This window comes from Pongo abelii, chromosome 12 (genome assembly GCF_028885655.2).
Source record: "Pongo abelii isolate AG06213 chromosome 12, NHGRI_mPonAbe1-v2.0_pri, whole genome shotgun sequence".
NCBI lineage: Eukaryota > Metazoa > Chordata > Mammalia > Primates > Hominidae > Pongo > Pongo abelii.
The window spans coordinates 121,539,154-121,563,599 of NC_071997.2; the positions used below are offsets into that span (position 1 = coordinate 121,539,154).

At 47.1% G+C, this 24,446-nt stretch overlaps 2 protein-coding genes and 1 long non-coding RNA gene across 3 annotated transcripts in view; 1 reads left to right on the plus strand and 2 right to left on the minus strand.

The window, feature by feature from the left end:
• Nucleotides 1-14,283: 14,283 nt before the first annotated feature.
• On the minus strand, nucleotides 14,284-16,457 carry LOC112132001 (peptidyl-prolyl cis-trans isomerase A). The gene is made up of 2 exons (XM_024242126.3): nucleotides 15,780-16,457; nucleotides 14,284-14,305 (listed from the first exon to the last, which is right to left on the minus strand). The coding sequence occupies exons 1-2, from the start codon at nucleotides 16,271-16,273 to the stop codon at nucleotides 14,284-14,286; spliced, it is 516 nt and encodes a 171-aa protein (XP_024097894.2). The 5' UTR covers nucleotides 16,274-16,457.
• A 2,167-nt stretch (nucleotides 16,458-18,624) lies between these two features.
• LOC129057764 (uncharacterized) lies at nucleotides 18,625-23,156 on the minus strand. Its single transcript, XR_008522520.2, has 3 exons — nucleotides 22,231-23,156; nucleotides 21,109-21,231; nucleotides 18,625-18,862 (listed from the first exon to the last, which is right to left on the minus strand). It is a non-coding gene; the product is annotated as an uncharacterized LOC129057764 (long non-coding RNA).
• Nucleotides 23,157-23,648: 492 nt separating this feature from the next.
• ROCK2 (Rho associated coiled-coil containing protein kinase 2) overlaps nucleotides 23,649-24,446 on the plus strand; it is a 164,631-nt gene continuing 163,833 nt past the window's right edge. The window contains exon 1 of the mRNA XM_002812287.5: nucleotides 23,649-23,937. Within this exon, the coding sequence (XP_002812333.1) occupies nucleotides 23,797-23,937 (141 nt within the window). The 5' untranslated portion in view covers nucleotides 23,649-23,796. The remainder of the gene's footprint in view (nucleotides 23,938-24,446) is intronic.

Genomic DNA, 24,446 nt, shown 5'->3' on the forward strand with positions numbered 1-24,446 from the left:
CTCCACCCGTGTGGACAGGGTGCGCAGTTTGACGGCTCAGAATCGGAAGGGCACCCACACGGGCCTCCCCAGCTTCCTTTGGCTCAAGGGTGTCCAGACAAAAAGCAAACAAGGCAGTAGGAAAATGGAAGCTCCTATTTCCCTTTTCATTAAAACTGTGGGTATGCCTTTTCTCACACAGAATTTCCTTCACATTCTGGGCTCCCGGCTGTGTGCAGGAGTCCAGGACCTGACTTTCAGCCAACACACAAGCTTCCATTTCAGTCCGGAGTTGGAAATCTGTCATGCTTTGACGTTTTGGTCAAATGGCTCATGTCCAGAATCCACCAAATGTGTATTTTGCAAAACTGCCCTCTCTTCACAAGCTGCAGCCTCAATTCTCATCGTGAGTGGCTGAATATAACAAGGAGAACCTTCAGACTAGAAATTGCCTGATTTCTCCTGCAAACTTCTGCCCTGAGAAGGCAGATGTGGGGCTGCAGACACAGACACTTATTCATTCATCTCATTGAAAAGCTACGAGTTGGTTCCTTATTGCTTCTCCATAATAGAAAAACTCTTTAATGAGCTCTCTTTTTGTTTTTCAAATCAGATATGCAAAGAAGCTCATAACAATTTTTTTTAAATGCAAAACAAGAATCTCCAATTATGGGAGCAAAATCTTCAGCTTCTGAGTTCCTGTCTCACTGAGGAAATGGATTTGAAATGGCAAGGAGGAAATGAGGAGGCAAACTTTCATGTCTATTTTAGTTTTCCAGTGCAGTCCTATTTCCTTTGGACTTTGTATAAACAAGGAAAGGACAGTTGTTTAGTTCAGTTATCACAGATAACCTGTGTCTTTAAAGTAAATGTATTTTATCTAAGTAGGACTCCAATAAATGACTACACTTTTTCAAAATATGACTCCCCAGCTTATAACAAGAATAATAGCAAACATCACTTTATTAAGCAATTACTATGTAAAAGACACTTAGTGCTTAGCACACATTGGAAATATTGTTGACTGGCTATATTTTTCCCAAAAATCCCATTTCTGAAAGCCTATTACAAAGAAATAAAATCATCAGTGTAACAAAGGAGTGTGTGTGTGTGGGTGTGAGTGTGAGTGTGTGTGTGCAAGTGCACACACGTGTTGTAGTATTGTTCATAGTGGCAAAAACTAGAAACAAAGTGAATATTGATAACATAGGCACAGATGACAAATTATATCTCCAAATTATGAAACAGAATCCAGCCATTAAAATCAGAGCTTTACCACGTGACTAGGATGAAATTACAAAAAGTATTGTTGAGTGAGAAAAGCAGGATACATAGGATACATGGAATTGAGGAGAATATGATTTCTTTTTTTTTTTTTTTTTGAGACGGAGTCTCGCTCTGTCACTCAGGCTGGAGTGCAGCAGCACAATCTCAGCTCACTGCAACCTCCGCCTCCCAGATTCAAGCAATTCTCCTGCCTCAGCCTCCTGAGTAGGTGGGACTACAGTCACCCACCACCACGCCCCAGCTATTTTTGTATTTTTAGTAGAGATAGGGTTCCACGGTATTGGTCAGGCTGGTCTCAAAATCCTGACCTCAGGTGATCCACCTGCCTCAGCCTCCCAAAGTGCTGGGATTACAGTCGTGAGCCACTGCGCCCAGCCGATTTGTTTTTTAAAATGGTCAAAAAAACATTTATATAAGTGGGAATATAGCTATATACTTTTATTATTGCATTGCCATGGAAAAAAACATGGAAGGGGGAGGCCAAGACAGGAGGATCACTTGAGGCCCAGGAGTTTGAGACGAGCCTGGGCAACACAGCAAGACCCTCATCTCTACAAACAATCAAAAAATTAGCTGGGCTTCATGGTTCACGCCTGTAGTTCCAGCTACTAAGGAAGTTGAGGTGGGAGGATCACCTGGGCCTGGAGAGATCAAGGCTGCAGTGAGCCGTGATTGCGCCACTGTACTCTAGCCAGGGTGACAGAGAGACTCTGTCTAAAAAAAAGGAAAAGAAAAAAATAAACTTGGAAGGTGCATTCAAGGTTGTCAACATGGTTATGTGGGTTGTGTCATGGGCCCGGGTTCAGCTTGGAGCCGTGACATGAGTGGAACAGACTAGAAGGGGAGGGAGGGGAAAATAAAGAGAAAGGGAAAATGGAATCTGTTTTAAGGAAACCCACCAGGGTATTCAATATAATCACATGATGTGTATATATGCAATTATGTCAGTTATGAGTAATGAAAATAAAAATTGGAATTGATTTTTTTCTCAATAACCTTGTGAAATATTATTTTTCCCACTTAATAGATAAGGAAATGGATGATCTGATTTGCCAAAGGCTATCTGATTCCAAGGCTTAAATTATTTTCCTGTAAGTATGATGCACAGTTATAATGAAAAAAAATCAAATATCATAGTAAAGTACAATGAAGATTGTAAAAACTCCTGAGTCCCAGAGACACTGCTATTAAAATTTGAGAAAACAACACTCCAGAAGTTTCTCTATGCATATATACCATTTACCAAATCATGCAAAATATGCCAAAGTCAGTCAGCTGTGAGGTTATGGGGGAGGTACTGCATCCCTGCAGGAAGTGGATGCTTCTATTGTCACTCATTCTGAAAAGTGGATAATCCTGGGAAGGGAATTAGGCCAGTCTGAGGGCTGAGGGAGGAGGGGGCAGGCCCAGGACCTGCCTTGGGAGGCTCAGCGTGGTTCCTGTGATGGGAAGGAGCTGCCCTGACAGCTGCAGGCAGCCAGCCTCCCAAAATGTGGATGGCAAGTAAGAGGCATGGGTAATAATGGTCTCTATCCTCCTGAACAGCTCTCCCCCTGGACAGCCATGAAAGAAATTGGGACTGACTTTTGGACAGGAGGATGGCTGTGTCCCCTCCTGAGGTCAGAGGGGAACACTGCTTCCGGACAGGGCCTGCAGCTGACCTTACAGCCTCTCCTGACATGGCTACACGATGCTTTGGTCATGCCTTCTGATGAATGGCTATCTGCTTATGTGCATAGATCCACCAGAGTTGTCACAGTTACAGCCCAGTTACTAGGAGGCCTCTTCTGAATGTGACATTGGGGGAGGGTCTCCCCTTTTCTCTTGGGGAGACACTGAGGTGAAATAGGCCTGCAACAGCCAATACAGAGGCAGCAAGGAGGATCCTGAAGACACTCACTTGGCTGCAGAAGAGACCAGGGGTTTCCTCCAGCTGCCTGGTTGGCCGCTGCTCTGAGAAGATACCAGGCCCCTGCTTCGGTGACTTCAGGGAGGCCACCCTGGACACAGCCAGCAGAAGCTGGTCATCGAAGGAGGGGTCAGCCTACAAGGACACAGCCAAGTTCATGTTCTTTGGGAGGTGGCAGCCAAGGTAAGCCTGAGGGGTCTGATTCATAGATGAATCTTCAGAAATATCTGGAGAAGGGAATCTCAGAGATATAATCCTCCCTCCAGTTTGAATGAGTGGGGGCTCCTGGGCATTATGACTTGAGTATTAAGGAAGGGTGTCTTTATTTTGCACACCAAGCTGATGAGGTGAGACATGTGCATTATGTGGATATAGATATGCATATCCAAAATACAAAGCTTATCATACTGCTCACCTGCTCAAAATCCAGCAACAGCTTCCCTTGGGGTGAAACCCAAACTCTTTACCATAGACCCCCACCCCAAACACTACATGGCAGCCACGATGAAGTCTCAGTTCCCTCCTCAGATCTCCAAGCCTTCATCCATATTTCTGCTTAGAACACTTCCTACTCCAGTCACCCGGACAGTTCGTAGTTACCCTTAAAGATTTAGCTTAATGGCCGGGCGTGGTGGCTAATGCCTGTAATCCCAGCACTTTGGGAGGCTGAGGCAGGCAGATCACCTGAGATTAGGAGTTTGAGACCAGCCTGGCCAACATGGTGAAATCCTGTCTCTACTAAAAATACAAAAAATAAGCCTGGTGAGGTGGTGCACACCTGTACTCCCAGCTACCTGGGGAGCTGAGGCAGGAGAATCGCTTGAACCCAGGAGGCGGAGGTTGCAGTGAGCCAAGATCATGCCACTGCACTCCAGCCTGAGTGACAGAGCAAGGCTTTGTCCGCGCCCCCGCAACCCCACCACCACCGAAAAAAAAAGATTCAGCTTAACATGTCACCTCCCCTGGGAGGTCTTCCCTGGCCCATTCCCTCCTGGCCCAAATCCTCCAGATTTGTCTTCCTGCTTGGTGTTCCTGTAATCATAACATTTGTTACACTTTATTGGTATGTTTCACCCAGAGATAGGGATTCTGTCCTACTTGCTTCTGTATCCCCAGTGTTTTGTATAGTTAGTGTTTGTTAATCTGTTGAACAACTGAATGGTGAAGGTACATAGTTTTACACAAAGGGAACATGCTCTGTAGTCGTTTGCATTCAACAATGCTGTAAGTCTGTGTCCTTAACCATTACACGTCCCCATGAAAGGGTTTTAACTATGGCATACAAGCACTTTACAATCCAGTCCTCATCAGCTCCATCCTTTCTGCTTTCTGTGCCTTGAATATTCATGCATTTTCATCTACAGTGCCTAGCACACAGCCAATGCACCTGCCAAAGTGAAATACCCCAGGGTGTGCCCACATTCTTTCCCTACATTATTCCATGCCTGTTTCCCACCCCTGCCTGGCTAATTCCCACCTCTCCTCTGATGTCCCACTGAAATGTTTTCTCTGTGCAAAGCCCCGTCTGTCTCTCCCAGACAGAGTGAGCAAGCCTGCCTCTGTGGGCCCCTGAACCTTGCTCCTCTCTCCTCATGGCTCCTAGTGTGTATACCCGCGGTGGCTCACGCCTGTAATCCCAGCACTTTGGGGGGCCGAGGTGGGCGGATCACGAGGTCAGGAGATCGAGACCATCCTGGCTAACACGGTGAAACCCCGTCTATATTAAAAATACAAAAAAATTAGCCGGGTGTGGTGGCGGGCGCCTGCAGTCCTAGCTACTTGGGAGGCTGAGGCAGGAGAATGGCATGAACCCGGGAGGCGGAGCTTGCAGTGAGCCGAGATTGCGCCACTGCACTCCAGCCTGGGCAACAGAGTGAAACTCCGCCTCAAAAAAAAAAAAAAAAATCTGCTCTCTGACTCAACTTTGATCACTGACAGTACTGGGACTTTGTCTTCTTCCGTTTGTTATTCCCAACATCTAGTACAGCCTCTGCCACCAACTGATATTCAATAAATATTTCTTGAATGAATGAATGAGGGCATGAACGAAGAAAGTTTAGTTTCACGCTTAGAGAACCATCACGCCAGGCTTCAGGGCCAGTTGGAATCCATCCCAATTCCTGCTACAGACTTACTGATCCTGTCAGTTGTAATCAGTCGGAGAAATCATCCCAGCATGCTGGAACTAGGTAGAAACCTTGTTTTGCACATGATGAAACTGAGGTCGTAAATGTGAAGGTTGCACAGCAAATTCCATCAGAAGTTGTCTGAGATAGCAAGACTGATACCCATGCATTTCAAAAGTCATGAATCACCAAGATCTCATTCCTATTTCTAGTGCTGTGTCATACATTATTTTACTTTTCAACAAAATAATGATGGTTCCTTAAAATTGTGTAGCACTTTATAACTTACAAAGTCCTGTAAAAAAAAGACCTCTGAACTAGCTATTTGTGGTTAAGTCACTTGCCAGAACCATTCAGTTCTTAAATGATGGATCCAGGGCTAGGACTCAAGTTTTTGGCTCTATGCCCAGTGTACTCCTCAAGATCCAATGTCTGCCTCCAACATTACAATAAACAGTGGTTAAATAATGATTCTAGGCTCACTCCTGGGAAAACACTATCATTTCTAATCAATATAATCATCTCCTATTTCTAAGAATTTTCTGAAGTCGACATAGACCAGACTTGTCAAACTTTTACATAAGAGAGCTGATAAGATCGAAGCATGGCTACAAGAAGGAACCAGAGTGTCAGGTCTGTGTGTGTGTCTGTGTGTGTGCACGTGCGTGTGTGCATGGATGTGTAGTGTGTCAGTGACTCTGCATGTGGAATACTTGGTAAAGGCTTTAGGAACTCAAAAGTGTGGGTGGAAACAAAATAAGCAAATCTCCAATGCACAGCATCTGCATAGAGTGTGACCTTGATAAATACTTGCCAATGAATTAATATGCCCTGTGTTTAAAAATTCTCATATAATTGTTGTGCCCTTAGCCAGTATCTCCATAGAATAACTTTTAACAATGTAAATATGTCTTCCAAATAACTAAATTTATTCACTCATGCTTTCATTCAACAATGAACGCCTGGCTGGGTGCAGTGGCTCACACCTGTAATCCCAGCACTCTGGGAGGCCAAGGCGGGTGGATCACCTGAGGTCAGGAGTTTGAGACCAGCCTGCCCAACATGGTGAAACCCCGACTCTACTAAAAATACAAAAATCAGCCAGGCAGGGTGGCGAGCGCCTGTAATCCTAGCTACTCGGGAGGCTGAGGCACAAGAATCACTTGAACCCGGGAGGTGGAGTTGCAGGGAGCCAAGGATGCGCCACTGCACTCCAGCCTGGGTGACAGAGTGAGACTTTGTCTCAAAAAAAATAATAATAATAGCAATAGCCGGGCGCGGTAACTCACGCCTGTAATCCCAGCACTTTGGGAGGCCGAGAAGGGCGGATCACAAGGTCAGGAGATCAAGACCATCCTGGCTAACACGGTGAAACCCCGTCTCTACTAAAAATACAAAAAATTAGCAGGGGTTGGTGGCGGGCGCCTGTAGTCCCAGCTACTCGGGAGGCTGAGGCAGGAGAATGGTGTGAACCCGGGAGGCAGAGCTTGCAGTGAGCAGAGATTGTGCCACTGCACTCCAGCATGGGCGACAGAGCGAGACCTCATCTCAAAAATAAATAAATAAATCATCATCATAATAATAATGAACGCCTATAGGTGCCAGACGCACAGTTTCCCCATAACACAGCAGGAAACTAAACAGACAGGCCAACGTCTACTCTCATGGAGTTTACATTTTTGGGGGACGCTAGACATGGATCATAACCACTCAGTTATATGTTATATTAGGTGATAAGTGGTATAAAGAAAAATATGCTTAGGCCGGGCATGGTGGCTCACGCCTGTAATCCCAGCACTTTGGGAGGCTGAGGTGGGTGGATCATGAGGTCAAGAGATCGAGACCAGCCTGGCTAACACGGTGAAACCCCGTCTCTACTAAAAAAATACAAAAAAAAATAGCCAGGCGTGGTGGCGGGTGCCTGTGGTCCCAGCTACTTGGGAGGCTGACGCAGGAGAATGGTGTGAACCCGGGAGGCGGAGCTTGCAGTGAGCCCAGATCACGCCACTGCACTCCAGCCTGGGTGACAGAGTGAGACTCCATCACAAAAACACACAAAAAATGAACAAAGACCTGAGAAGAAGGGGCACAAACTGTGAGAATATCTTGGGGAAAATCTTAACGTTTTGAACAAACACATAATTTTTAAAACTTTTTTTTTCAAATAGCTTATATACACTTGGCTGCCCCCCCACCCCCCGCCTTTTTTTTTTTCTTGAGACAGGGTCTGGCTCTGTCACCCAGGCTCCAGGCTGAAGTGCAGTGGTGTGATCACGGCTCACTACAACCTCTGCCTCCCAGGCTCAGGTGATCCTCCCACTTCAGCCTCTTGAGTAGCTGAGACCATAAGCATGTACTACCACGCCGAGCTAATTTTTGTATTTTTTGTAGAGAGAGAGTTTCACCATGTTGTCAAGGCTGGTCTCAAAGTCCCAGGCTCAAGTGATCCACCTGCCACAGCCTCCCAAAGTACTGGGATTACAGGCATGAGCGACTGCACCCAGCCTATGCGTGGCTGCCTTCTGAGAGGATCTAGCAGGTAGTTTAACATGTTATTGATAATTTGGGCATCTCTGTGACTGTCAATGCTGGACACCATGTAGTGCTGTTCATGGAGGTGGAGAGGGTGGAAGCTCAGAGGCCTAGAGGACTATTTGCCCCCCCGCTAGAGGGCTCCAATCTGTTTTTCTTCTGCATTAATTATATGGCGCCCACTCCTCTCACACCCTATTATTTCTGGTAGTGTCCCAGCATCACTACCCCATGCGTTTTGTCTGCTTTTTCCTAATACATCATTGGTTTGTTAGGATTGGGTCTAGAAGAGAAAGACTTGAACAAAAGGCTAAAACGCAGCACACAGGCTTTATGACATCTGCTCTGCCTCTCTGCCTATTCACATAGGACAATTTTTGCCTATTTCCTTACTCTCAATTTCCTTTCTGACTGTCTGAATGCGAAATAATTAAATCCCTGATTTGGGAACTGTTGCTAATTAATACCTCATTGTCCTTCCTTTTAGGGCTCAGAACCATTTTCTTTTTGATTTCAACAGATTTTCTTCATAGGAAGCAAGTTAATGTGCAGGTTTCCACAGAGCGGTGGAGACAGACTCAGGATAAAGCAGTGCATGAGGAGAAAGTTCCCAGGACAGGATCCAAGAAGCTCTCAGTGAGGGGAGGGGACCTGGAAGCACAGAGAACAGGAACTGTCTTTATTTATTTTTTAGTCAGTATGCCGTTTGCCTACAACCTAATAGTGGTACAGAGGAGGCCAATGATTCATAGCTATTTTATGCACATCAGGGAAAGGAGACTGAAAATACTCTAATAAAACTCCAAGGGAAGTGCAATAGGAGCACAGAGTAATGAGTAATAGGCTCTTACATGGAATCTGGGATGGGCTCACAGCAGAGGTGGCGTTTAAGTAAACCTTTGAAAGATGAGTACGTTTTCATAAGTAAAGAAAGGAGGGAGGACGGGCGTGGTGGCTCACACCTGTAGTTCCAGCACTTTGGGAGGCCGAGGCAGGTGGATTACAAGGTCAGGAGATGGAGACCATCCCGGACAACATGGCAAAACCCCGTCTCTACTAAAAATACAAAAATTAGCTGGGCGTGGTGGCGGGCACCTATAATCCCAGCTACTTGGGAGGCTGAGGCAGGAGAATTGCTTGAACCCAGGAGGCAGAGGTTGCAGTGAGCCAAGATTGTGCCATTGCACTCCAGCCTGATGACAGAGTGAAACTCCATCTCAAAAAAGAAAGAAAGAAAGGAGGGAAATTTCTAGACTGAGGAAACACCAAGAGGAAAGGCCTGAACGGAGGGAAATGCCTAGCTTATTGACCAAAAAAAAGTGAGCAAATAATTAGTATACTTTGACTTTTCCGGCTCTTTTGACTGGAAGCCTAGGATCCTTCAGGTAATACGCTTGCTTAAGGCCCCGTTTACGTTTTCTTTTTTTTTTTTTCTTTTTCTTTCTCCAGGTTTATATTTTTGCAACATTCTCACTCACACAAATCATCAGCTACCAACTAATCATTCAATGGAGCTGGAATTTAGGGCGCACAGGGGGGTAATGAGAAACAGGCCAAGAGTTACCAGGGACTAGACTGATCTAGTCTTACCTAAACACTAGAAGGTTTGGCGGGGTGCAATGGCTCACTCCTGTAATCCCAGCACTTTGGGAGGCTGAGGCAGGCAGATCACTTGACGTCAGCAGTTCAAGACCAGCCTGGCCAATATGGTGAAACCTATCTCTACTGAAAATATAGAAATTAGCCGGCGTGGTGGTACATGCCTGTAATTCCAGCTACTTGGGAGGCTGAGGCAGGAGAATCACTGAACCTGGGAGGCAGAGGTTGCAGTGAGCCGAGATTGCGCCACTGCACTCCAGCCTGGGCAACAGAGCAAGACTCTGTCTCAAAAAAAACCCAAACAAAAACAACAACAACAAAACACAACAAAGACAACAAAAACAAAGTATATCACCCAGACAGCCATGTTTCCCAAGGCATATTACTGGGAACTGTATTTGTGTGAGACATTTCTTGGAGTTACTAAACCAAAAAAATAAAAACTCCTCTGGTTGATTATATTTTGGAAATACGCTCGGTTTGATGAGGCTAAACAGGTTTCTTTCCTGCAGGACTTGGTGCGTTGCAAGGAGGCCAGGGAAACAGAGACAGAGAAGCTGCTTCTCCAAACTTCAGTGACCACACCTGTGTTCCTGCAGCTGAGTGTCTCTCAGAATGGGTGTCTCTTAGGGACACACTGCTGTAGCTCAACACGGGAGCATTGCCAACACTTTTGAGCTGGAGAATAACACAAACCACAGATTAGCCTCTTGGAATGACCACTGTGGGGGCCTGAAGGTGTGGACTGGAGGCTGGACAAGTGTTGAGGGGCTCCCCTGGTGAGCATCTGGGACAGGTTTGATGAGGCCTGTCCCCAGCAGTGGCAGTGAGGCTGGCATGTCTGGGTGACCTCTACCCAGAGGCCCAGCTTTATTGCAGGCTGGCTCTGAGTCCTTTCATCTCTGGCCACAGCCGGACAAAGTGCCAGAGCTGGGCAGCTGCCTCAGTTCTCCAGCCCCTGTGCTCCGAGAGGCCACACAGGGGACAGAGATCAGAGGAGCCGACACCAAAGTGATGCAACTGCCCTCCCAGGAATGCTGTTCTCAACAGAGGAAAAAGAGTGGCGAAATGGGAGCCACGGGCCCTGTCGGGGCAGGACAGGCTTCTAGACCTCATCCTTGGGTCTAACTCCTTTATTTGACGTATGGGGAAACTGAGGCCCAAGAAGGGAAGGGAGATGCCTAAATTCACACAGCTGGACACATTTTTCAAATAACTCCACTTGTCTTACAGTAGTTTTGCATTATTTTTCTCATTGTTAATTTTAATCATTTTTTTTCAAATACTTTTGACTTCATGTCCAGGACCCTCCAATTAATATTCTTGCTCAAGACCTACATTTTTTCTAGATTCACTTTTTTTCAGTAATTAAAAAAAAGCAAATCACTTTCTTTTGATGATCTTGCCTTTGACTTTACGGCAAACTAACAGATTTTAAAACACAAGGAGAATAATGACAGGAACAAGTCCTTTGCCAAGGACTTGTCATGCCAAAAATATCCCTTACCAAATGGTTTCCTCACTCAATAAATTTTCCCTCATCCCTCATTTGACAAGTGACCTTCAAAGAAAGGAATCACGAAAGGGAGAAGGCAGCTGCCCCAGGAGTTGAAGAGGGAGATCCTGATCAACTCGGGGCTGAGCAGAGGAAACCTCAAGCCTAGTTCTGTGCTAGCTTTGGGGCCTTGAGGAAGTCAGAACCCTTCCTTTTGCGGGTCCTTTGAGTTTCTTGGCCTGGTGGTCAAGGTCCTTCGTATGTGTCCCTAGCCTATGTCCCCAGCCTTTCCCTCTTACGTCCCCCTAGCCAACTTCTGATCTAGCCAGATGTCCTTCATGGTCACCAGCATTGGCAGGCCTCTCCCACCTTTCCCCTTCTCCAGTCTTGCTTACCTGGGAGAGCCTTCTGCTATTCTAGTTATTATTCTATTCTTCAAGTTCCTGCTTCTTTCCTGAGGCCTTCTTTGGCTTCTCCAACGCAAATTATTGTACAGTTCTCTTGAATGCTCAGTACTTGATAGGATGGCCAAGACGGATGGGTTTTTACACGTTATTACCTTTAGCCCTTTTGTTTTATAGGGGAGAAAACAAGAGGTACAGAATGGGAAAATAATTTGCCCAAAATCACACAATAAACAAATGGGACCAGCTTATCTGATTCCAGACTCATGCCCAGTTTACAATATCAAGATAGTTAATACTATTACATTCATTTGCCACTTGTAAGAATTATAAAAACCCATATTCTCACACCTTGTATGTTAACATCATCATTAATCCTCTTAGCCATTAATTCATTCAGGTATTCACTCATTTAAGCAGCCAACATGTATGAGGGCCGATGTCCAGGCACTGAACTGTGCCAGATACTAAGTATTGCTATTATTTCCATTTCATAGTTGAGGAATCTGACTATGACAAGTTCTGTGGTTGCCTCTAATTTACTGAATGAGTTGGGTCTCTTCAGGAAATAGAACTAACTCAGATGGTTTCCATAAAGGAGCTCTTTCCAGAGGTGTAGACAGAATTAAAGGGAGACAAGAAATGTTGAGGCACTGAGACCCGAGCGACAGTGAGAAGCTGAGGTCAGAAGGTCAGGGAGAGGACATAACCTCCCTGAGGCCCAGTGAGCAATGGAATGCAGCCCGCAGAGCTGCAGGGATTGAGGTGCAGAGCTGCTGCCAGAGGTCGAGCTGGGGCAGAGGGGAAGAAACCCTGTCCTCACCCCCAATCTCTTTCCAGCTCTCCCTTTGGGCAGAGCTCAACCAGAAGATAGACCACAGAGAGCCCAGAGTAGGCAGTCCATAGAGGTCAGCTCCTGGGGCGCAGAGCAGGATGGACAGTGGCTCTAGAAGCTAGTGGAACTCTCCAGACTCATACACAGCTGGAAGTGGGGGAGCTGGGACGCCACAAGCCTGTGTTCTTTCTTTTGTACCACGTGGCTTGCTCGTGCTTATGTCCTTCTGTTCATTCATTCAATCTTTTGTTCAGGCTATAAATACACTGAGCCCGCACTCACTCCTGGCCGGCCTCTGTGAGTATGTCTCATTTCCCTCCCCAGATCACGAAGCTCAGACCTTACCTTTTTATTGTTTTTTGTTGTTGTTTTTTGTTTGTTTGTTTGTTTTTTTGAGACAGAGTTTTACTCTGTCACTCAGGCTGGAATGCGGTGGCACGATCTTGGCTCACTGAAACTTCTGCCCCCGGGGTTCAAGCGATTCTCCTGCCTCAGCCTCCTGAGTAGTTGGGATTACAGGTGCCTGCCACCACGCCTGGCTAATTTTTGTGTTTTTAGTGGAGATGATGTTTCACCATGTTGGTCAAGCTGGTCTCGAACTCCTGACTTCAAGTGATCTGCCCACCTTGGCCTCCCAAAGTGCATGGATTACAGGCGTGAGCCACCACACCCAGCCTAGACCTTGCCTTTCTTATCTTGGCATTCCCCTTGGTGCCAGTCTTGGTCCTTGATGCATGGTAGGCATTCACCCCATTTTGTTGATTAGTAAATAGGTCCACTAAATACCACTCTGCCTTATACCAAGGATGTGGCCACAGAGGAAGCCAAGACAGCCAGCTTTCATTCTTGGAGGCACCAGAAGAGAGTGCTCCTGCACTCATCACTAAGTCACTTTCTTGTCTTGGAGTGAGAGTGGGGATTCTATGTGAGGGCTGATGCCTCTGATGCTCTGGAAATTCCCACCACTTCCAATAGCATGAAGCTCTGGGGCTGGTGTCTCACTTCCACAGTATCTCTGCTCTACTGAGTTCTTCCGAGCTCTCAGCTCTCATCTGGCCTGCAGAGTCTCAGGGCTATTTCTTTGAGGGTTGTGGCGGAGCTGATGAAAGCAAAGTTTACCACTTTCCTTCAAACACGAGGCCGCCACCTCCTCTGCACCGGGTGATCAATATTGAGGTTTGAACGGCCTTCCCTTGTAGATCCTGCTGGGCCACAGCAAACAATGACTGTGTGTATAACAGCCCGCCCCCTGTTTAAACACTATCCGTGCGAATGTCAATAAGAATCCAAAGACCTGAAGACAGTAGTCACTGGCATTCAGCTTCTGAGTAGTAGTAGTTGCACATTTCCTTCCTCCCTTCCTTCCTCCCTCCCTCCCTCCTTCCCCGCTTCCCTTCGCTTCCCTTCCCTTCCTGTCTCTCCCTTCTCTCCCTCCCTCCCTTCCTCCATCCCTTTATGCCTTCCTCCCTCCTTTCCTCCCTCCCTCCCTTCTGGAAAAGGGCAAAAGAATCAATGCAAACTAACCTACCACTTGCTTCTGGGTTTTTGTTTTTAAACTCATCCATCTTTATCTACCTTAAAATAAATTTACAGCATTTAGATACAATAATTAATCTTGTTACTTCACCGATGGAGCTTAGTGAGACCTGGAGGTCATCCTGATGTGTCCCTTTCTCTCCTCTTCCATGCCCAAACCCAAGCTGGGGGTTGTCGCAGGTTACAGAAGACTTCGGAAGTGTGCCCGCAGTCCTATATTTGCGAGGCCCCTTCACATACATTTTCTTATTTTAATGCAGAAATCAACTCTGTGGTGTAGCTTTTACCAGTAGGGAAGAGTTCAGCAGTTTGTGACTTGCTCAAGGTCACACAGCCAGTAAGTGGCTGTTTAATATCTGTCCCCTCCATTAGATCGTTAGTCTGATAATGGACAACAGGGATTATTTCTCTGTTGTTCTTCACTGTATTACCAAGATATAAATATCTTTGTTGAACAAACAAATGAGAAAATGAATGAATGAAAGAAACAACGGCTGGAATCCTATCAGCTTCTGCCAGGTGAGAAGGAGCCAGCCTTTCTGGGTAACTTTCCGTAGGCTGAACGCTGTCTGAGCCTTCTCTTACTTATTCCTCACCAGAATCCTAAAAGAGAAATTGAAGCTCAGAGAGGTGAGTTAATTTGCCTGAGGCCACACAGGTAAAAAGGGACAGACAGGCCTGGAACCATGTTTCTCTGACTCCACTGCAAGTGCCCTCATCCCCGCTGCTCGCTGCCTGTTCGGAGATAGGACCTTGACCAGCCCACCCTCCCAGCCTTGCAGCTCTGAATTTGGTGGACTGGCCTCTTCCGTGTTCACTTCTTGGAGGCTCCAACTTTGTTCAAGGCAAATGAAATATGACAAAGGCAACCGTGGCCACCACAATGCCACTCTAAAGGCCGGGAAATTTAAAGTGGGTCCTCATTTTGCAATAAGGCAGGCTTTTATGGAAACTAAGTGTATCCCAGTATTCTAATGATCAATTACTTTAACTACAGTTTTCTTCTTTGTATGCTTTGTAAGTTTTTAATTAATCATGATCATATACCACCTAATTACAAATGGTGGCCTGTGGATTAGTAAAATATCCCCCAAACTGGCTTTCTTCCTCTCTGCTGTGTCGCAAGTTCCACACGATCTTGTCCATGACTGCTGCAAGGTTCCCTCCCACTTGCCTGCCTACATAGGGCGACCATATCAGAGGGTGGTGTGGCCAGAAAGCCCGTGGATGGTATTCCATGTTAACATTTGCAACTACAGTGAGTCCTGGAGGACAGCACTGTGGTAGTTTCTTTGACATCACATTGCAAGTTAGTACAGGCCCTGGGCTTTCCCTCATCTGCTTTCCACTGACTACCCCCCATCTTCTTTCTGACCACCTGTATGCCCTTTTCCCTAGTCATCACTCATTTTTCCTTTTTATTTACTTCCTACTTTCCCACACCTGGCCTTGTTCTGCCTGGAGGAATGTTCTCTCTTTCTGTTTCCAAACTCTGCTGAATTTTTGTTGCTGTTGTTATTTAGTTTTTATTTCATAATCATAAACTTAACTCTGCAATCCAGCTAGGCATGGAAGGGAATAAAGAAGACATGGAACCCAAAGGGAACTGCAGTGAGAACACAAAGGTTGTAGGATACTGCGAGCAAATGGGGTGGAGGGGACAACATGGTTTGTCTGTGTCCCCATTCAAATCTCATCTTCAATTGTGTCTCCCAGAATTCCCACGTGTTGTGGGAGGGGCCTAGGGGGAGGTAATTGAATCATGGGGGCTGGTCTTTTTAGTGCTATTCTCGTGATAGTGAATAAGTCTCATGAGATCTGATGGTTTTATCAGGTGTTTCCACTTTTGCTTCTTCTTCATTTTTCTCTTGCCACCACCATGTAAGAAGCGCCTTTTGCCTCCTGCCATGATTGTGAGGTGTCCCCAGCCATGTGGGGACAGTTAAACCACTTTTTGTTCCCAGTTTCAGGTATGTCTTCTTTATCAGCCCCGCAAAAATGGACTAATACAGGGCTACTCTCCTGACCTACAGAAAGAATGGTCTGGTGGTTAAGATAAAACACAGGTTGAACTTACCAGAGCTGTCCACAATCAGCAATGGTGATTTTCTTGCTGGTCTTGCCATTCCTGGACCCAAAGCGCTCCATGGCCTCCACAATATTCATGGCCTCTTTCCCCTTGCCAAAGACCACATGCTTGCCAATCAACCACTCAGTCTTGGCAGTGCAGATGAAAAACCGGGAGCCATTCGTGTTGGTTCCAGCTTTTGCCATGGACAAGATGCCAGGACCTATATGCTTCAGGATGAAGTTCTCATCATCAAATTTCTCCCCATAGAGGGACTTGCCACCAGTGCCATTATTGTACGTGAAGTCACCACCTTGACACATAAACCCTGGAATAATTCTGTGAAAGCAGGAACCCTTATAATCAAGTCCTTTCTCTCCAGTGCTCAGAGCACGAAAGTTTTCTGCTGTCTTTGAAAGCTTGTCTGCAAATATCCTGAAGGAGACATGGCCCAAGGGCTTGCCACTGACAGTGATGTCGAAGAACACAGTGGGGTTGACCATGGCTGGTAGTATGGGGCTCCTGGAGGCAGTGGTGTCTGCCAACTCTGTTAATTTCTTTTTTCTTTTCTTTTTTTGAGATGGAGTCTCACTCTGTTGCCCAGGCTGGAGTGCAGTGGCACAATCTCAGCTCACTGCAACCACTGCCTCCTGGGCTCAAGCGATTCTCCTGCCTCAGCCTCCCGAGTAGCTGAGATTATAGGCACACTCCACCATACCCAGCTAATTTTTGTATTTTCTTTTTCTTTTCTTTTTTTTTTTTTTTTTTTTTTTTTTTTTTTTTTTTTGTTTTGAGACGGAGTTTCGCTCTTGTTGCCCAGGCTGGAGTACAATGGCGTGATCTCGGCTCACCACAATCTCCACCTCCCAGGTTCAAGCTATTCTCCTGCCTCAGCCTTCCCGAGTAACCAGGATTACAGGCATGCGCTGCCATGCCTGGCTCATTTTGTATTTTTAGTAGAGACGGGGTTTCTCCATGTTGGTCAGGCTGGTCTTGAACTCCTGACTTCAGGTGATCCGCCTGCCTCAGCCTCCCAAAGTGCTGGGATTACAGGCGTGAGCCACTGCACCTGGCCAATTTCTGTATTTTCAGTAGAGACAGGGTTTTGCCATGTTGGCCAGGCTGGTCTCGAACTCCTGACCTCAGGTGATCTGGCTGCCTCGGCCTCCCAAAGTGCTGGGATTATAGGCATGAGCCACCGTGCCCAGCCAACTCTGCTAAGTTTTAAGGACCCAGGCCACGTGTCACCTCTTTTCCCTGATCCCCCTGCTGGAAGACATGTCTTGCATCAGGATTCTTTGAGTTCTCACAGTATGTTATCTGTGAATCTCTTCAGGCACTTATGTTTGTTGAATTAAAATTATTTGTGTTTTTCCGTTTATACATTCACTCAACCATTCAACCATTAAAAATACACTGAGTATCTATTCAATCAACAATTCCTTAAACATTTTTTGTTTCTTTTTAGAGACGGTGTCTCACTATGTTGCCCAGGCTAAACTCAGACTTCTGGACCCAAGTGATTCTCTTGCCTCAGCCTCGCAGTTAGCTAGGACTACAGGCATACGCCACTATTCCTAGCTTGCATCAACAATTCTTGACTGCAAACTCTGTGTAGAAAGAACCCATACTCAGTTCCCTTTGTATTTACCACAGAACCAGCAAGCACGATATTCACATTGAATGTAGAAGGAAACTGGCCTGAGAGGAGAATGCCTTCCAGGGTGGGGCATGAGGGGAGAGGACTGAGGAGAGGCTAGGGAAGGTGAGACAGCACCAAAGGCACAGAGGTGGGAATGGCATGGTCACTTCTGTGAATGATGCATCCTACACAGTTTACAGTTTTGCTGAAGCATTTGGAGAGTGGAATAGTAGAAAAGTATTCTTCATGGTTAATAATGGGAAATTACTAATTTACTCTGGACTAACAACAGACCCAAGGTTTTGGATGTGAAAAGCATTGAAAGGGAAATGGAAATATTGTTCTTCTCATGCATGTGAGGCAAGCACTTTGCTAAATATTTTGTTAAAGGCTAAAGGGGATCGAGAACCCAGTAAGAATCAAGCCTTCACTCAAGGAAGAGGGGCCTTCATGGAGGATGAGTAGGGAATTCACAGGTGGAGAGGGGCGGAGAGGTGCCGTTCCACATGGGTGGAAATCGTCTTAACCAAAGAGGAATCAGTCAAGGGTGTTCCATTTTGAGAAAAAGAGAAGAGGAACACTGGAAGAAAAGTCTGAAAAGGGAGGTGCTGACATCTGTAGAAAGCCCGGATTCCAGGCTGAGGATTTCACGCACAATCATAGGAGAACCAGTGAAAGTTTTTGAGCAGGAAAATCACATAAAGCATCACAGTGCCACTTCTATTTCACTAATGGGGAAAATGAGATTGCCAGGTATGACATCAAGGTCCCCTGCCAAACTGGCAGAGCCAGAAACAAACTTAGCTTTCCAGGATCCTCCAAGTCATTTCTCGGGACCACTGTTCTCAAATATATGCGTTTGCACCATATATATTTTTGCAGTGACTTACCATTTACTTCTAAGTGCACTTCTGAGCTGTGACCAGAGCTTTCTCTTCTGAGAGTCTTTCATAGTATACTGGTGAATAATTTGTGTTGGATGAATGCAGTATCTTTCATCTGCAGATCTTAAGAAGCCTTAATGACAACCAAGCTTCATTAATTCTATTTTGTGTATGAGGCAACTGACTCACAGAGGGGTTCAGCAATTTTCTCATTCACCCTGGGAATTATTACCAGAACCATGAATGAAACTTAGGATGAAACTCTATTTCATAAACCATTAAACCCTGTACCCTTTATAGTAGAGGAGTTTACAAAGATAATGACACCTTTGTATTGCGAGTTCATTCCTTTATTCTGTTATTAAATCCTGGCTTGTGTGGAACAGAAGCAACTCACTACAACAATGCCAGCCTGCGTTGCTTGGCAGCGTGAAGCGAGATGGGAAAAGTTGTTACGTGTCTTATTGGTGATGGCTGGACCATTCACAGTTCGTTGTTTTCACCCATCCATTCCTTAATTCATTTATTCACTCCATGTGCATATATATGAGTCCTTATTACATCACCTGTAAAATGGGCATAGTAATATTACCGTAAGCAAAAGGCTGTTTCAAGAATTAAGATAATCTCTGTAAAGCGTGATGCCTAGCACATAGTTAGCTCTTAAAATAATAGTTATAATTAAAAGAGTAATTACAAAAGCCACATGCTCAAAAGACAAAAATGGTCCTTTTCCAGCCCTAGCTATGGGTGGAGAGGGTAAAGTTGCATCTGAAAGGCGAATTAATTCTTGAGGAAGAGGCAGGTCCCTCAAATAAAAAACTGAAACTTGAGGAGATGGATCTCAGAGAAAAGAAGGAGGCCTGGACCCTCAGTCTGGGTGAGGAAGCATCAGGAGGGCTAGGAAGGAATTGCTGGGTAGTGGATGTCAAATAGACCATTGGGAATGAAGAGACAGAGAAAAGAAATTCATATGAAATGGAGTGGAGTTTCTAAGTTCTGCAGAGCAAGCTATGAAGAGTTATGGTACAATCCAAGTCTTATCCCTTGACAGGCCAGCCTGGGTAAATGCCCTGTATTTTCCGTGTTTATTTTTCCATTGTTCTTCCTTACTATTGAACAAAAGTTTCTGTCCAAGTTCCTGCCTGTCTCACCTGTGCTCAGGACACACTGGGGACTCTGTTAGAAAGGAGCAGTCAACCCCGGACCGAGTTGCATGGCACCAGGAGTCACAGCAGGAGTTCCCTTGGAGACCAGCAAGCCCAGGGAACCCCCTTCCATAGCTAATTTGGGATGAGCTGAGCTGAGAATATTAGGAAACTGCCATTTCCTCATAACCTGTTGCAATTCCAGTATTCTGTGTGACCTAAAAACTGGGTTGGAAATCCTCCTTAACACAGATACAAAACCCAGAAGCTGTAGAGGACAATATCAACCGATTTGACAGTATAACAGGTAAAAACAAAACTGAATGACAAGCAACAGATTGGAAAAAAATCTTCACAAACTGTAACATATTTTAATAAATTCTATTATAATATAACAAAAAGGAATATCCAAAATACATAAGGAGCTCTTATAAATAATAAAAAGAGACAAAACTAATGGATAAAAGATATAAACAGGTAATTGCAGAAGAAATAGATAAACAAAATGCCTATCTTCAGTAGTAATTAAGGGAATATAAGTCAGAACAAGATGGCATTTTTTGCCCATTTTATTGACAACAGTTAAAAATATTTATAATATTGAATACTGGGAAAGGTGAAGGGAAATGGGCAGTTTCTTCTACTCACGCTGAGAATGTAAATGGGTAGCATCTTTTTAAAGGCCAGGTTGAGGCCCGGCTCTGTGACTCACCCCTGTAATACCAGCACTTTGGGAGGCTGAGGTGAGTGGATCGCTTGAGCTCAGGACTTAGAGACCAGCCTGGGCAACAAGGCAAAATCCTGTCTCTACAAAAAATACAAAAATTAGCCAGGCATGGTGTTGTGTGCTTTCAGTTCCAGCTACTCAGGAGGCTGAAGTGGGAGGATTGCTGGAGCCCTAGAGGTGGAGGTTGCAGTAAGCCAAGATCTCTCGTGCCACTGCCCTCCAGCCTGAAGGACAGAATGTAAACCTGTCTCCAATAAATAAATAAATAACAGGTTGGCAGCATCTGTATTTACAGTATACCTACCCTTTGTTATGACAATTCCACTTTTAGGAATCTATACTATTCAAATATGAGGATACAAGGATGTCAATGGATCACTTTAACAGTGAGAAAACACGAATAATATCTAGCATTGATTGAGGGCCAGGACATTTCTAAACACTTTATAACAAATATTGTGAGGACACCGAGACACAGAGGAGTTAGGTAACTTGCTCAGGGTCACACAGCAAGTGTGTGTTTGGGGCAGGATTTTGGCAATTGTTTCTTAACCACTATGCTCTCAAATAGAGAATAATTACAGTGTGGCACATCCAAACACACTGGGGAGTAGAGGACAGCAGGTAAGCCGAATGAAGCAGATCTCTGCCTATAGACATGGACACGCCTCTAGGACATATTAGTAATGGAGGGAAAAAACCAAGTTGCCACACACCATGATATGGTATAATTTCATGTCTGTGGGGAAAAGGTAACATGTATCTATAATACATATGTATGAGGATGGCCAAAGGCCTTGAGTGATATAAGAATGTATGTGGAAATACAGTCGGAACAGTAAATTTTAGATTATGTTCCATATATTTCTGGTTAGTTTGAACTTTTACAAGAATGCATTTGTGCATTACTGTTGTAAACAAGAATCGTTGTACTAACCTCCTCCTTACCCCATCCTGCAAAAACGTTTAACTCATATCAACAGATTCATTTTCTTTTCTTCCAGGTAGACGATGGGATAGGTCTTGGGTAAAAATCTTCTGTACCACGGCTTTTTCTGGTCTATATAAATATATATGTAGAAGATGCCCAGGATATATATCTTGTTGATCATTACTCTTAAAATAAGGTTTTCATGTTTGGTATTTGGACCATGGCTTCCTGTTATTCCACCAAGCTACATACAAATATACAACCAGTCAAAATTAATTTGGAAACTCAGAACCACAGTGTTTTTTTTTTTTTTTTTTGAGACAATCTCACTCTGTTGCCCAGGCTGGAGTGCAGCGGTGTGATCACAGCTCACTGCAGCCTTGGCCTCCTGGGCCTCAATGGAGGAGGCCTCCAACTCAGCCTCAGGGGTAGCTGGGACTATAGGCACAGGCCACCACGCCCCGCTAGACAGAGTGCTCCTTTTACCTTGCATATCATTTTGTCATCAGAAAAATAATCCATAATCATAGATTATCTCATTATTTTGCTCCAATGCATAAGTGGGAGTGTCTAGCTCCCTCTGTTCTCCTGGTGGCCTCTGTGGAGGTCTGAATGAGTAGCTCAATAAACAGACTTAAAGGACTCTCTGGACATGAAGTCAGTGTTACTATCTGAAAGGGAAAAGCTGCATTGGATGGATCATCGGGGCCTCTTCCTGCATGAGTCCAGCTAGGGGTGGTTTTAACTAACCTAAAACCAAAGAAGAGGCTCCAATTAATCCAATGGTTTGGATCAAAATGCAACTTTTACAGGGCTGGGGCTTCACCCTATCTTCGGGTTTACCTCTGACATGCCAGGGAGACAGTTCTTAACATTCTTATTACTTAATGGATATCAGATTGTTGCTTTTCGGAGTGGTTTTTCCATTTTTTGAAATTTAATTTGTTCTTAACCATCTTTACAGAAAAAAAAATCCCATTTATTTAAGAAATACTGTATTCTCTGGTTCTTATAGCTGCTCATTTTACATAGTTTTAGTGTGTACAAACGATTTTTTTTGTTTCATTTATTTCTAATATACCTTCTCATGTACTTGCCAAAATTTCATGTTTGACACAGTCTGCATACCTGCCAGGATTCTTGCTGTTACTGTGACGGCGCCTGTTTGGGTTACTCAGTTGTTGGACAACTGGGCCCATTCCCAGGTTTTGGTCATCACGAACATTGTGAATAGCCCCGCTGTTAACATCTTTCTGCAAGTTCTCCCCCTTCTTCGCCCTTTGGATCATTTCCTTGGAAATGTACTTCCTTAAATGGGTTTACTGGGTCAAAGGGGCTCTATGAACGGTTTTATAGCTCTTGGCACATAATTTTCGGATTGCGCCCTGGGCGGATCTAAGCGATGGCACCCGCCGCCGAGAGGGCAGGAATGCGGAGGAACGGCCCCGATAACCACCCCTCTTCCGCCCCCCAAAAGGAGAAGACCCCGCGAAGGCCTGCGGCTGGAAAGCCTTTTTCCGGTGCTCTCCCGTTCTCTCGACGTGGTTAGTGTCTACGCCGGGCAGAAACGCCTTCAGGATCCCAGGCCCTCCTGCCCCAGGACTAGGATTCCACCCGCCTCCGCTCATTCGGAATCCCAGACACCCAGGGCCCCCTCTCAGGCTCGCCTCGAAACCCCTGGCCCTGCGGCCCCTCGCGGGCGCCGAGCTCGGTCGCTATTATTTGGGCGCGGGTGAGGCGAGGCCCGCATAGCTGCGCGCTGAGTCAGCGGGGGCCGCGGCGGGGGGCGCGGCCCAGCTCCCCCCAGCGCACGGCTGCGCTGGGCCCGGCGTCCGGGGTTCCGCCTCGGGGCCGCGGGGTCGTCCCCGGGGTAGTCCGCGGGGTCCGGCGGGAGGGGCAGGGGGCGAGCGGAAGGACCCAGCTCGGGTGCGTCTCCCCTCCCCCAGCAGGAGCTCGGCCGTGACCGCGCGCCCGGCCATTCGCCTCAGAGAACCTCGCCAGGGGGAGGAGGCGAGGGCGGGCGAGGAAGGGGCGCAGAGGAGAAAGCGGAGCGGGACAGACGCAGGAAGGGAAAGAAAGAGAGGAAGCGCGGTGCGCGGGGCGGGGCGGGGCGGGGCGGGGTGGAGCGCGCGCAGGGCCGACGGGGGCGCGCGCCGGCGGCTGCGGGCGGAGGGGGCTTGTGGGTAGAGGCGGCGCGCGGCCGGAGACGGGCGGCCGCGCGGGAGTGTATGCGCCGGGAGCTGGCTGAGGGACTGCAAGGCGGCCGGCGGCGACCATGGCAGCGAGCCGGCGGCGGCCGTAGTGGCCCAGGCCTGGGCTTCAGCCTCTCGGGGCCCCAGAGGGCGGGGCGGTCCGGGCCGCGGCGGTGGCGGCGCCACTTCCCTGCTCCCGCCCGAGGACTCCTGCGGGCACTCGCTGAGGACCAGCGGACCGGCGGCGCGAATCTGACTGAGGGGCGGGGACGCCGTCTGTTCCCCGCCGCTCCCGGCAGGGCCGGGCCGGGCTGGGCCGGGCGGGCCCCTGGGAGCAGCCCCCAGGCGTGGGACCGCCGCGGAGACCCGAAGCCGGAGCTAGAGGCAGGCGGTGGGCCCGGGTGGAGTCCCGGCCGAAGCTGGTGGTTCGGGGGCGGTGCTAGGCCCCGAGGCTGCCGGACCTGAGCGCGAAGAGCCTGAGTGCGGGTCCGGCGGTGGCGGCATGAGCCGGCCCCCGCCGACGGGGAAAATGCCCGGCGCCCCCGAGACCGCGCCGGGGGACGGGGCAGGCGCGAGCCGCCAGAGGAAGCTGGAGGCGCTGATCCGAGACCCTCGCTCCCCCATCAACGTGGAGAGCTTGCTGGTAGGTGGCCGGGGCCTGGGAGCTTGCTCGTTGCAGCTCACACCTCAGATCCCCTCTCCGCCCAGCCTTCCGTGCCCGTCCGCCCGTGGGGAGGGGGAGGTCTTGCCCCACCCCGCCCTGCTTCCGGCAGCCGGGGCCGGAGACCGAAAGATTCTGCCACCGAGTTCCAAGAGTAGTGACCCGCCTTTGATTCCTCCCTCTACCTCCTGCTGGAGCCGGTGTCATCCCCGGCTGCTCCTTTCTTGCAGCACTGGGAGGAAAACACCCCTCTTCTCCTTCCGCCTGCCCACTCTGGGGAGGTGGGTGGAGGACTGGCCATCCTTCATATACCAGGTTAGCTGATTTGAAAGTGTCATGCTACGTGGGGACTTGGTGCGAGCGAGGGAGAAAGAAACCTGATGCTGTCCCTGTTGCGAGTACTCACTGGGGTACATGACAAAGAGCTGCCCTCACTCTCTCCTTTTAGTCTGAAATCTTGGAACACACAGCTAAAGTTTTGCTGTTTTCAC

Excerpts from the sequence above, each read along its gene's own strand:
- LOC112132001 (XM_024242126.3), bottom strand. The coding sequence starts at position 16,273 with ATGGTCAACCCCACTGTGTTCTTCGACATCACTGTCAGTGGCAAGCCC. Across the intron at positions 14,306-15,779 it reads GCTGATTGTGGACAGCTCTG|GATTCTGGTGAGGAATAAGT; the intron begins GTAAGTTCAACC and ends TTTCTCTTTTAG.